General features: G+C 50.5%; 1 protein-coding gene across 1 annotated transcript in view; it reads left to right on the top strand.

Moving 5' to 3' along the window:
• SIRAL2 (SIR2 antiphage like 2) overlaps positions 1-13,572 on the top strand; it is a 28,793-nt gene that overhangs the window by 12,381 nt on the left and 2,840 nt on the right. Inside the window, exons 4-8 of the mRNA XM_007453917.1 lie at positions 2,704-2,925; positions 4,693-4,821; positions 6,003-6,288; positions 7,832-7,864; positions 9,724-9,807. Of these exons, the coding sequence (XP_007453979.1) occupies positions 2,704-2,925; positions 4,693-4,821; positions 6,003-6,288; positions 7,832-7,864; positions 9,724-9,807 (754 nt within the window). The remainder of the gene's footprint in view (positions 1-2,703; positions 2,926-4,692; positions 4,822-6,002; positions 6,289-7,831; positions 7,865-9,723; positions 9,808-13,572) is intronic.

Raw genomic sequence — 13,572 nt, 5'->3', positions numbered from 1 at the left:
GCGGTTGGTGATGCAGGGGACACACTGAGTGATGGCCTGGAGCCAGTGGGGCGGGTGTGGAAAGGGCTGAGCTCACACAGGTCACAGCCAGGTCGTCATCGGACAGGACGCACGCAGGGAGCTAGATGGTGCGGCTGAGGCCCGAGGCAGCTTTCTTCCCCTTAGGTCTGTTGAAGAGGGGTATAGCCATCATCTGAGAGTTGGGGTGGGGAGATGTTGAGGGTTAACCGAGAAGAAAGCCTGAAGACTAGTCCACAGAACTTCAGCTGCTGCAGAAAGAAACCCAAAAATACGTGGCTTGACTGTGATTGCGTTTACATTTCTCACATAAACATCTGGGTAGGCAGCCCCAGGGGAGCACAGGGGCTTGACGGCGTGGGGAACCCGGGCCCCCGTTCATGGCTCCGCTGTCTTCACCGTGCAGCCCGCACCTCATGCTCAAGGTTAGCTGCCCCGACTCCTGCTATAAATGATGTGTGCCTGCCAGCTAGTGGGAAGGGGACAGAGGGGCCGTGCGTCCTCCCTTACGGGGGCTGACATGCAATCCACTTTGTTTTCATGGCATTGGCCGGAGTTGTACATGTGGCCATACGTGGCTTTACCAGAGTCTGGGAAGTGGCTTTAGCTGGGTGACAATGCCAGGTATGGGTGTTGTATTAATAGGGGAAATAGCGCCACGCGGCAGGGTTTCGCTGCTGCTTGTTTCTGTAAATAAGGTTCTGCTTCCTTTGCACAGTGTCTAGGGCGGCTGCTTTCATGCTTCAGGGCAGGGTTGAGTATTGGCAGCAGAGACTGTGTGACCCGCAAAGCCTAAAATAGTTTGCTCTCGGGCCCTTTCTAAAGGAAGTTGCTGAGCCCTGTCAGGAGAGGGAGGGGCAGAGTCGATGGACCAGAGAAGGACCCCTCGGATGAGGCCATTCGTTCAAATAGAGGCCAGCTGGGTGGATGCTTGTTTAGTCAAGGAGGTGAATATTTGGAGGTTTATCTTATTCTCCTCTTTACTTTTGGGTATTTTTGAGAACTTCCGTTAAAAAAAAAAAATTCAAGCGAGGCAGTCAGATGGTTGTGTTTTCCTCGTGTTCAGCGGGGTGGGAACAGGTGCAGAGTAAGTGGAGAGTTGGTTTTCTCAGGGTTGGGGTTTTGCCCAAGGATTCCAGCAAAGCCAGGGAAGGGCGGGGAAGTTGAAAGCGAATTTCAGGAGTAACTGTAGTGTTACATTATGGAATCTAGGCTGCGTGATGGGAGGAGTGAGGCTGGCGGGGGAGGGAGAGGCAGTGGGTCAGGGCCGTGGGTCCCAGTGGGGTGAAGTCCCCTGGGAGCCGCGGTGCTAAGAGTTGGGCAGGTGGAGGGAGAGGCTGGCCAGGGCTTCTGGAAAGGGTCCTGCTGCTGGTCATGATAAGGTTTGGGGTGTGGATGGCGGAGATGGGACAGGATCGCTGGAGGAGGGTGATGGAGGAATTTAGAGGCTGTGATATAGGAAGGATCAGCTGCGTGGATGTGAACCCCGCGTGAGCTGTGACAGAAGCGCAGCTGGAGAGACTCGGCAGCGAGCGGGTGCCACCCTCGCATCCTCCCTGGTCCGGAGTGTGCGGTGCCAGGGACATGGGGAGCTGGTCTTCAGGGCGGAAGGAGGCGGCGAAGGCTCACAGAAGCGCGTGAAGATGCGAGGGTGCAGCCCAGGAACAGCGGGGGGTCTCCAGAGCAGGGAGGGACAGGAGAGTCTCGGAAGAGGGAGCGCCGAACCCTGGGATGAGCGACCAGCTGGGAGGATGTGGGGGGGCTCTGGTGGACGCTCCCGAGGCCGATGGCGGTGGAGCTGGGGGCGCCAGCGGTGGGCAGGGGCCGGCAGAGGTGTTTCATGTGAACGCACGGGTCAGGCTCTACCGCCCGTCCTGCTGGCCCCGGGGCAAGGCTGGCTGAGGGGCGCTCATGCTGGGAGTGCATGAAGCATCCTCCTGGCGCCACACCCCATCTCTCTGTTCCCTTTCACAGCACAGCTCTTCAGGAGCTGTTGTATTCGCTCACCTCCCCTCGGAACGCAGCCTGGCCAGGCTCCCCTGAGGCCGCTCTGGTCAAGGCCACCAGTGACCTCTGGTGCTACATCCGGGGGCCCAGTCCCACTCCTGACCCTGCTCGGTCTCTCAGTAGCATGACACGCTGTCTTTCATCCAGTTCCCCAGAGCAGCAAGGAGGAGACCAGTGCCTCTGTGGCTCCCGCGGAGGGGAGGGAGCCCCGGTCTTCACTGTGGTCTTCAGGGCCCCACGTGACCTGGTTCCAGGTCAGCTGTCTGGCCTCACCTGTGGCACGTGCCCTCACTCCTCTCCCGCCCTCAGCCCCACCTGTGCTCTGACCTTGGTGCCTGGCGCTGGCTCCTCCCCCGCTTGGGCCACCCTCTCCAGAGCTGCCTCCCTCCCTCCCTCCCTCCGTGCTCTGCTCGATTATCAGAGGCCCGTCTGCCATCTGCCGCGCGGCAGCGAGCCCCCTTCTCTGCTGGGCTTCCCCGCAGTGTGTATCACTGCTGACATGTTTGCACGTTACCTGCCTCCCTCCCCTAGGGTTTCAGTAAACTCTACAAGGTCAGCCATTTTCTCTTTTTTAAAAAATGACTGCATCCCTGGCGCCTAGAGTACTGTCACCTGCCTAGGTGCTCGGTGGTGGCTGAGAGCTGGCGGTTTTGTAACTCCGGGTCCACCTCTCCGTAGCGCACGGGCGACTCCAAGCCCAGCTTCTTCCAGGACTGCCTGCTGGAGGTGTTCGACAACCTGGAGCAGCACATCCAGAGCCCGCTGGTGCTGCAGTCCATCCTCAGCCTGATGGAGAGGGGCACCATGGTGCTGACCACCAACTACGACAACCTGCTGGAGATCTTCGGGCAGCAGCACAACAAGCCCATGGAGTCTCTGGATCTGAAGGACAAGACCAAGGTGCGGGCCGGCCGCCGGGGCGGGAGGCGGGAGTAGAGGCAGAGGCGCAGGCACGTTTGCACTGCTGCTGTGGTGTGGCACGAGCTGTCACCTCCCAGCAGAGGGCCCGTCATAGGAAGGGTGCTGTCTGCTCGTGGAGGCTCCTCTCCCCGCTGGAACGAGACACGGAGGGCCTGGGACAGGGCGCTGCCGCCAGCTCCTCAGGACCCCTCGTCTGCCTGCCCCGGCTTCCGGTCGGCTTGTGTGCTGTACACCCGCGAGGGCTCTGTCATTGTAGGAGATGTGGGTGATGAAGGCTGTAGTTCAGGAAAGCAAGATCACCTGCGGTCCTATTGCTGTGAATTTTGGTTAATTGGCTTGTTTACTTATTAATGAACACACCAGGATGCAGCACACGTCAAGCTTTTGTGCTGATACTTTCCCTTAACATTATACTGTGAGCATTTTCCTGTCGTCAGACTGTCTTTAAAAGCATGGTTTTAAACGTAATTTCATTGTGAGACTAGATTATAGTTATCATTGTGAGCATATTTTCACAACTATAAATAATACTACAGTGAAAATTCCTACACTTTTGATAAGTTCCTGGAGAACTTGTTAGGGTCAAAGGGTATGACCATTTTAAAGACAAACGATGTAAATCACCCACGTGTTCTCCAGAAAGATTTCCAGTCTACACTCCTGCAGCTGTGTGAGGGGGACTCCGTCTCCCATGTCTTGCCAGCACGAGGCGTTACTAAAAATCCTAACAAAACACATTTCTCCTGTCGGAAAGGTGCACATTTTACGCTTTTATTTCTTTTATTGCTAAGTTTGACCACAGTTTCATTGCATCGCTTGTATTTCTTGTGCGCTGTGTGTGCCTGTGGATTTGTACGATCCCTGCCGGCTACGGCCGCTGCCTGTTCCTGCTTCACTGCTGGCGGGCAGGGGGTCCCAGCCCCGCTCCACACGCAGGGACATCGAGGCCCGTTGTGATGCTGTCTTACTCGGGACCCGGGGAAGTGTGGGAGCTGCCCTTAGGCGGCCCGTCTCCCGGCGCTTGGCCGAGGAATTGTGACGGGCCCCCGGCCGACGCCTCGAGCGGGCCCCCCCGTGACACGTGGCAGGACACCTTGCTCCCGTGTTGGAGCAGCGTGGTGCCGTCTGCGGCGCTGCTCCCTGCTGTACCGAGGGCCTCTGGAAATAAGCTGCATGTGGCAGGGAACAGAAGTGCTGGCTCCTCCGCCTGCTCGTGGGGGGCAGGGGCGGGGGTTAGTCCATTTGTCTGGGGTTGTCAGTCCGGCCCGCTGACGTGAGAGCCCGTGGCGTGGAGATAAAAGGAATATACGTGATGTGCATCTTCTGTATCTTGAAATGAAGCCAATTTAGAGCTATTTGATAAATTATTTTTTCTGTATATGTATATTTTTTCTGGGTGTACAAACATTGTATACCTAGCAGTAATTAAAATAAAACATGTGACTTAGAAGTGAAAGCCTTCATCATCTCCCTAAACTCATCAGTCTTGACAGTGTGCTATAATCTGAGATGTTAAAGGTATTTTCTACATAACAGTCTTGGTCTCTGAAGTTCTTTTCGATATGGCAGGACAGGAATAGCTAGCATTTAACACCTGAGTTTCTCTTAGGTTTAAAGATATAAATTGAAGCATCTCTTACTGTTTCCCAGGTAGGTTTGAGAGGCCATGAATCACTGTGGATATTTTCCTCTTACACCTGTTTTAAATACCAGTGTTCTTCCTCTGTCTGGCTTGCGCTTTGCTAGGTCCTTCAGTGGGCTAGAGGACACATCAAATACGGAGTTCTTCACATTCACGGCTTATACACAGATCCCTGCGGGATGGTGTTGGACCTATCGGGATACAAAGACGTTACCCAAGACCCGGAAGTCATGGTATGCGCATCCTGACTAGGCACTGGTCGTACCCCTGGGGCTGTGTGGCGGCCGCTAGCCAGCAGTGGCAGCGGTCTGAGCAGGTTCCTGGCCTCCAGGCCTCCTGCCCCTCGGGTCACGCCGCTGCTCTCAGCTCTGTCTCCAGGGCCCGCCACAGGGCCTGGCACCTTGAATAGATGCTCAGTGGACTTTCCGTGATCCTCTTACTCAGGGTTCCAGTTACGTTTCCTCAGCGTGACTCACAGGCCCCTGCACGGTCTGCAGCGCTCTCCTCTGGCCACTCCTCTCTACTCATCTTTTTTCTCTGTTCATTCAGGCATCTCCTTCCCCTTCTCTATTTAGCAATCTCTTTTAGCTTTCAAAACCTAGTTTTAAAATTTCATTCTCTGTGAGGCTTTTTTGATATCCTGGACAAAATGAAGCGTGGAGAAACTGCCTGCTGGCTTTTTATAAACTCATTTATTATGACACTTAAGAAACCACAGGTCTTCATTGATTGGCTGTTGAGCTCAGCGTCAGGCCCTCCCTCCCTCAGTTGCGCTGGTGCTGCGTGGGAAGAAGCACCTGGCCCTGTTGCACCTCTCGGAGGTGTTTGGGTGTCGGAACTGGCGATTCTCTGCTGCGTGCCTGAGCGACCCCGCTAATAATCTTTGTTTCCCTCTGTGGCCACTCCCTTGGGTCCTTGTCACTGGTCCCCTCCTCAGCTCTCCTGCCCGCACTCCCCAAAACCCTATTCTTCCGAGGCCAGGCCCCTCTCCGCAGAGTTCCCACCTGTGATTCACTGGGACAGAGGTCAATTCCAGGCCCTTACGTATGCGCAGCTCGGAGCTGAAAGAAAATTTCACGCCCTTATTTTATGTTTTAATCATTTAAAATTGTACATAAATGTAGGAGATTGGAAATGAATGACTTCTGCGCTGACGAGGTGGCAGGGTGCGGGGGGGGGGGCAGTAGCGCATGTGCACGGATCTGGGGACGTGGATCTGGGGCCTGGGCCGCTCGCCCGGGCTTGGAGAGGAAGGGGCTCCCTCCCTTTTGCTGCTTTCCTAACTTTGCTCCTCTGTGGCTCTTGGGAAAGGCCGGTTAGGGAGCAACGATTTAAAATCACAAATATCTAGCTTTACGTCGTAAGATCTCACTTTCAGATGAGCATCTCGATCTCCTCGTTGGTTCTTTCACAGGAAGTTCTTCAGAACTTGTACCGCACCAAATCCTTTCTGTTTGTGGGCTGCGGAGAGACCCTCCGTGATCAGATATTCCAGGCCCTCTTCCTTTATTCGGTGCCGGACAAGGCGGATTTGGAGCACTACATGGTTGTGCTCAAGGAGAGCGAAGACCATTTCTTTAAGCAGCAGGCGGACATGCTTCTGCGTGGGATCAAAGTCGTGTCCTACGGGGACTGCTTTGACTGTTTTCCGGGGTACGTGCAAGACCTCGCCACTCAGATCTGCAAACAGCGAAGTCCAGGTATGGGATTTTTTTTTTTTCACTTTTCAATATACAAATCTGATAGGATTCTTCCATTTTTCCCCCCTTTTTCGTAGGTATAAATTACATACTGTAAAATAAAATTGAGAGGCAATTTTACATACCATTAGATTTACTAGTCTTCCAGTTGTTATTTTTCTTAATGTCTCTGTGTACTTTAAAAATAGAAGATGAGGGTTATTGGTATGATAGCAATAGTGTATAAATACAACGTCACCGTCAAAGCTGTGCGTATAGTTGTATGCATCTGTTCGTCACAGATGACATGCCACGCTTCAGACTACCTTAATGGAGAAAGAAAACTGCCCAGCCGGCTTCATCAGCTGTGATACTGACAGCCTGAAAAATGCAGATACCCCATACCTTGATCCTGTCACTACATTTCAAAAGTTAAAACACGGCAGCACAAAATGATTTCATGAAGACTTTTCTTTTTTCAGTAACATCTTTTCCCTGTTCTGCTGAGTGCAACACACCTTTTAAGTAATTCTCCTTGGCCCTTCTTTGGGGAATTGATCATCTGCCAGGAATGACCAAGAGAAGTGAGCACTTCTTAAACTGGTCATCTTGCCATAAGGGCAGTTCACGGCTTTGAGTTTGGTGTCATAAAACATGGATGACGGCAGACTTCAAGACGTCTGTATTGGCTGTCATGTCACGGTAATAGGAAACCCAGACGTAGTCACCCACGCAGTGGAATTGGGTTAACCACAAAGCTGCCTGCATGTGACCGGCCATGAACTTGAAGACTAGAGATAACGCGAGGATCACGGGAACCAAATGCACAGATAATCCAGCAGAGTCTTGCTTCTTCCCACTAGTCCTTTTCCGAATTGCTAATAATTAGCAAGATGGACTGACCTAAGTTGCATTCACATTAATAAAAGTGTCGTTAGGGCGGCAGTCTACTTTTTTTTACTACGGGGAAGAGCAGGGAGCCGACACGGCTGTGAATTTCACATCCTTGACCTTATTTCACTTTTGGTCACAGTATCCACTGCTACTAAGTAGATGATTTTAGAGCTGATGAGATAGGCTCAGAGAGTTAGTGCCCAGGTATTTTGAAGCTGGGGCTGGGGTCCTGGACCGACAGCAGAGTGGAACATGCCTTCAGGGTGTCCCTGCGCGGGCCTGCGCGCTGGCGCCGCTGCTCCTGACCCACGGGGCCTCGCCCGGGGCTCCCGCGCCTGCCGCCGCTGGCGGGGCCTCCTTTCCCCACCCAGGCCCCCTGTTCCAGACCCTGGCAGCTGAGTGGACTGACAGGCTGCTGGGGGCTGAAGGCCGTTTGGACTTGTAATGTGTGACCGTGTCCTTAGGGACGTCTGTACGCGTGTTCTTGAGGTGCTTCTGCTGGGAGAGGCTGGTGGGTCAGCAGCAACCGCAGTCGTGGTGGCAGCTCCCCGTGCCCGGGCCGGCTCGGGGGCTTCACACGTCGGGGTTCAGCCCTCACGTCGGCCCTGGGGGTGGAGAGGAGGAGGCGCTGTGGAGTGGCCTCTGCTGACTGTTCTCCTTTCTTCCCCAGATGCCGATCGAGTGGACAGCACCACGTTGTTCGGTAAAGCACATCTTGGCTTTTGCCAGCCTGGTTTTTGCCTACGAGTCCCAGTGTTTTCCTCCTCTTACTTATAAAATCATAGATGTGTTTCTCACATAGAATACTTAGCCCGTGTCGCGTCAAGACAGCCCCGCCAGAGACGCTAGATGGCAACACCTGCGTGACGGTCCCTTGAACTGGGAAGCAGCTCTGTCAAACGTGGGCCAATAATTTCCTGTCCTGGAACCAAGAGTCCGGGGGAGTTAGGACAGGAGTCCATCTGTGTCATACCGCTGGGGCTAAGATGTAGTGAATTTTTTTTTTTTTAAATCGGATATAATTGCTTTACAGCGTTGTGTTAGTTTCTGCTGGATAATGAAGTGAATCAGCTCCATGTATACACATACCCCCTCCCTCTGGGACCTCCCTCCCCGCCGCCCCCCGACCTAGGTCATCACAGAGCACCGAGCTGAGCTCCCTGTGCTGTACTGCAGGTTCCCGCTAGCTCTCTGTTTTACACATGGTAGTGCATAATTTGACCCATCCCCTTCAGAGATTTTAATTGCAGAGGTTCTAAGCGTTGGTGTAAAATTTTCTATCTACTACGTGGTTGAAATGTCCACACTCATCTTGCAGGGCTCGACTCTGCCCATTTATGAGCTGACCAGGTATGACTGCGCGCAGAGGCTCCCGGCGTCCACCCTGGGGTGAACTTAGTGCCAGGTTTCCCCACGCTGGTCAGTCACTTGGCTTAGGAGGGGCTCTGGTCAGCGGAGCTGGGGGCCTTGCAGCCCCGGTTTCGCTGCCCCTCTCAGCAGCGCCACAGATAGAAACTTGGTGGTGCTGCACGGGCTTCAGTTAAGGAATTAGTGAAACGGGCGCGCTCAGCTTTCCGTTTCTCCCTTATCTCCGTGGGAAAGGACACATTTATTTTAGCTGCGTTCTCTGACTCCCAGAGTCATCCATTTCTTCTGAAAAAAGCATTAACTTGATAGGCGTCTGTAGCGTTTGGTAGGGATTAGTTGGTCAGCGCTTCAGTAAAATCAGGTGTTTAAATTAAAGCAATTTTTAAAATTGTTTTTAAATTGAAGTATAGTCGCTGTACGATGTTATATGTCACAGGTGTGCGATACAGTGAGTCACAACTGTTAAAGGTTATGCTCCATTTATAGTTAGTATAAAATACTGGCTGTTTTCCCTGTGTTGTACAATATACCCTTGTAGCTTATTTTACACCTCATAGATTTTACCTCTTAATCCTCTACTCCTATATTGCCCCTCCCCACTTCCCTCTCCCCACTGGTAACCACTGGTTTGTCCTCTATATCTGTGAGTCTGCTTTTTTGTTACTAGTTTATTATATTTTTTAGATTCTGCGTGTAAGTGATACCATGCAGTCTTTGTCTGACTTATTTCACTTAGCATAATGTCCTTCAAGTCCCTCCATGTTGCTGCAAATGGCAACATTTTGTTCTTTTTTTATGGCTGAGTAGTAGTATTCCATTGTATTCCAGGATGTCTTCCACAACTTCCTTATCCATTCATCTGTTGATGGACACCTGGCACTTTCTTCCATATCTCGGCAATTGAAATCAGGCTGCTATGAACACCGGGGTGCATGTATCTTTTCCAATTAGAGTTTTTGTTTTTTTCGGATATATACCCAGGAGTGGGATTGCTGGATCATATGGTAATTCTATTTTTAGTTTTTTGAGAAACCTCCATACTGTTTTCCACAGTGGCTGCACCAGTTTACATTCCTACCAACAGTGTACAAGGGTTCCCTTTTCTCCACATCCTTGCCAACATTTGTTGTTTATGTTCTTTTTGATGATAGCCGTTCTTAGATAAGTTTTTTAATAAAAGTTTTCATCTTTCAGGTAATGCATGCCAGGACTGTGCAAAGAGGAAGTTAGAAGAAAATGGAATTGAAGTTTCAAAGAAACTCAGACAATCAGATACTGGTATAACGTCTTTTCTTTTTTTAAAAAATTTTTAAATTAATTAATTTATTTATGGCTGCGTTGGGTCTTCATTGCTGCGCACGGGCTTTCTCTCATTGCAGCGAGCGCGGGCTTCTCATTGCGGTGGCTTCTCTTGTTGCACAGCACGGGCTCTAGGCGCACAGGCTTCAGTAGTTGCGGCATGTGGGCTCAGTAGTTGTGGCTCGCAGGCTCTACAGTGCAGGCTCATTAGTTGTGGTGTACGGGCTTAGCTGTTTCGCGGCATGTGGGATCTTCCTGGACCAGGGCTTGAACCCGTGTCCCCTGCGTTGGCAGGTGGATTCTTAACCACTGTGCCACCAGGGAAGCCCTGTAATGTCTTTTCTTTTTTGCAGATTGGCCTTATTTGGAGGTGTTTTCAGTCATCCCCGTGCCCGGGCCGGCTCGGGGGCTTCACACGTCGGGGTTCAGCCCTCACGTCGGCCCTGGGGGTGGAGAGGAGGAGGCGCTGTGGAGTGGCCTCTGCTGACTGTTCTCCTTTCTTCCCCAGATGCCGATCGAGTGGACAGCACCACGTTGTTCGGTAAAGCACATCTTGGCTTTTGCCAGCCTGGTTTTTGCCTACGAGTCCCAGTGTTTTCCTCCTCTTACTTATAAAATCATAGATGTGTTTCTCACATAGAATACTTAGCCCGTGTCGCGTCAAGACAGCCCCGCCAGAGACGCTAGATGGCAACACCTGCGTGACGGTCCCTTGAACTGGGAAGCAGCTCTGTCAAACGTGGGCCAATAATTTCCTGTCCTGGAACCAAGAGTCCGGGGGAGTTAGGACAGGAGTCCATCTGTGTCATACCGCTGGGGCTAAGATGTAGTGAATTTTTTTTTTTTTAAATCGGATATAATTGCTTTACAGCGTTGTGTTAGTTTCTGCTGGATAATGAAGTGAATCAGCTCCATGTATACACATACCCCCTCCCTCTGGGACCTCCCTCCCCGCCGCCCCCCGACCTAGGTCATCACAGAGCACCGAGCTGAGCTCCCTGTGCTGTACTGCAGGTTCCCGCTAGCTCTCTGTTTTACACATGGTAGTGCATAATTTGACCCATCCCCTTCAGAGATTTTAATTGCAGAGGTTCTAAGCGTTGGTGTAAAATTTTCTATCTACTACGTGGTTGAAATGTCCACACTCATCTTGCAGGGCTCGACTCTGCCCATTTATGAGCTGACCAGGTATGACTGCGCGCAGAGGCTCCCGGCGTCCACCCTGGGGTGAACTTAGTGCCAGGTTTCCCCACGCTGGTCAGTCACTTGGCTTAGGAGGGGCTCTGGTCAGCGGAGCTGGGGGCCTTGCAGCCCCGGTTTCGCTGCCCCTCTCAGCAGCGCCACAGATAGAAACTTGGTGGTGCTGCACGGGCTTCAGTTAAGGAATTAGTGAAACGGGCGCGCTCAGCTTTCCGTTTCTCCCTTATCTCCGTGGGAAAGGACACATTTATTTTAGCTGCGTTCTCTGACTCCCAGAGTCATCCATTTCTTCTGAAAAAAGCATTAACTTGATAGGCGTCTGTAGCGTTTGGTAGGGATTAGTTGGTCAGCGCTTCAGTAAAATCAGGTGTTTAAATTAAAGCAATTTTTAAAATTGTTTTTAAATTGAAGTATAGTCGCTGTACGATGTTATATGTCACAGGTGTGCGATACAGTGAGTCACAACTGTTAAAGGTTATGCTCCATTTATAGTTAGTATAAAATACTGGCTGTTTTCCCTGTGTTGTACAATATACCCTTGTAGCTTATTTTACACCTCATAGATTTTACCTCTTAATCCTCTACTCCTATATTGCCCCTCCCCACTTCCCTCTCCCCACTGGTAACCACTGGTTTGTCCTCTATATCTGTGAGTCTGCTTTTTTGTTACTAGTTTATTATATTTTTTAGATTCTGCGTGTAAGTGATACCATGCAGTCTTTGTCTGACTTATTTCACTTAGCATAATGTCCTTCAAGTCCCTCCATGTTGCTGCAAATGGCAACATTTTGTTCTTTTTTTATGGCTGAGTAGTAGTATTCCATTGTATTCCAGGATGTCTTCCACAACTTCCTTATCCATTCATCTGTTGATGGACACCTGGCACTTTCTTCCATATCTCGGCAATTGAAATCAGGCTGCTATGAACACCGGGGTGCATGTATCTTTTCCAATTAGAGTTTTTGTTTTTTTCGGATATATACCCAGGAGTGGGATTGCTGGATCATATGGTAATTCTATTTTTAGTTTTTTGAGAAACCTCCATACTGTTTTCCACAGTGGCTGCACCAGTTTACATTCCTACCAACAGTGTACAAGGGTTCCCTTTTCTCCACATCCTTGCCAACATTTGTTGTTTATGTTCTTTTTGATGATAGCCGTTCTTAGATAAGTTTTTTAATAAAAGTTTTCATCTTTCAGGTAATGCATGCCAGGACTGTGCAAAGAGGAAGTTAGAAGAAAATGGAATTGAAGTTTCAAAGAAACTCAGACAATCAGATACTGGTATAACGTCTTTTCTTTTTTTAAAAAATTTTTAAATTAATTAATTTATTTATGGCTGCGTTGGGTCTTCATTGCTGCGCACGGGCTTTCTCTCATTGCAGCGAGCGCGGGCTTCTCATTGCGGTGGCTTCTCTTGTTGCACAGCACGGGCTCTAGGCGCACAGGCTTCAGTAGTTGCGGCATGTGGGCTCAGTAGTTGTGGCTCGCAGGCTCTACAGTGCAGGCTCATTAGTTGTGGTGTACGGGCTTAGCTGTTTCGCGGCATGTGGGATCTTCCTGGACCAGGGCTTGAACCCGTGTCCCCTGCGTTGGCAGGTGGATTCTTAACCACTGTGCCACCAGGGAAGCCCTGTAATGTCTTTTCTTTTTTGCAGATTGGCCTTATTTGGAGGTGTTTTCAGTCATAGTGCTTTGCTTTAATACCCAGCCTCTTAGTGGAAGGAATGATACATAGATCATTCCAACTGCCCAGAGGTTCCTACTTTAACAATTTCTGTTTATTTAAGTTAGCACGTTATTGAAGAAAAACTCGCCAAGTACACAAATTGTAAGCAGCCCAGTGAGTTTTCACAAAGTGAATACACAATTGCGAAAACTCACTGGTTACCTCCAGTTCAAGAAACGAAACGGTGTCAGGAGCCTGCTCCTGCCCGCCCCAAGCCCCATCACTTTTTAGTCACTCCCTCACCACCTGAGGGTGACCGCTATCCTGATTTATGTCACCTTAGTTTCCAGAGAAAACCACTTTTAATCATGTGTTTTTTGTTACCTCTATCACTGAATGAGATTTATTTAAACTATTTAAATATTTAGTTGAACTGTTTATTTAAATAGACAATCTCTGTCACCCCTAGGAAAGGGGACCTAGCATTCCCTCCCTCTCTTTCTTCCAGGTTTCCCTAGTCTGTACTTTCTCATTCTTTAAATAGTGCACTTACGTTTTCTGCCCTCTCGATATGAAGATGCAGCTGTAACGGCCCCTACCCTTCTCGCCTCCCCTTGCTCGTCTCACTTCCCAAAGCCCACCAGTTTTTACATCGTCAGTGTTGATCATCGTGGTCGCGGACTGAGGGGAAAGAAGCCCTCCAGTTTGTCTATAGGTCGGTTCTAAAAGTTGGAAAACAATAGCTGCTTAAAAACACAGGAAGTATTTTTCCTGGTTAGCCAGCTGTGTGTTGTGTTCATGGGTCCAGTGCCATGACTGCTGTGCCAGCTGCAGGACGTGTTCTTAGTATCAAGTTCCAGTGTGTTTCTTTCCCT

The sequence above is a fragment of the Lipotes vexillifer genome, unplaced genomic scaffold, assembly GCF_000442215.2.
Source record: "Lipotes vexillifer unplaced genomic scaffold, Lipotes_vexillifer_v1.1 scaffold382, whole genome shotgun sequence".
NCBI classification, from domain to species: domain Eukaryota; kingdom Metazoa; phylum Chordata; class Mammalia; order Artiodactyla; family Lipotidae; genus Lipotes; species Lipotes vexillifer.
The sequence above is the reverse complement of the archived record's forward strand: the minus strand, read 5'-3'. Positions and strand labels throughout refer to the sequence as shown.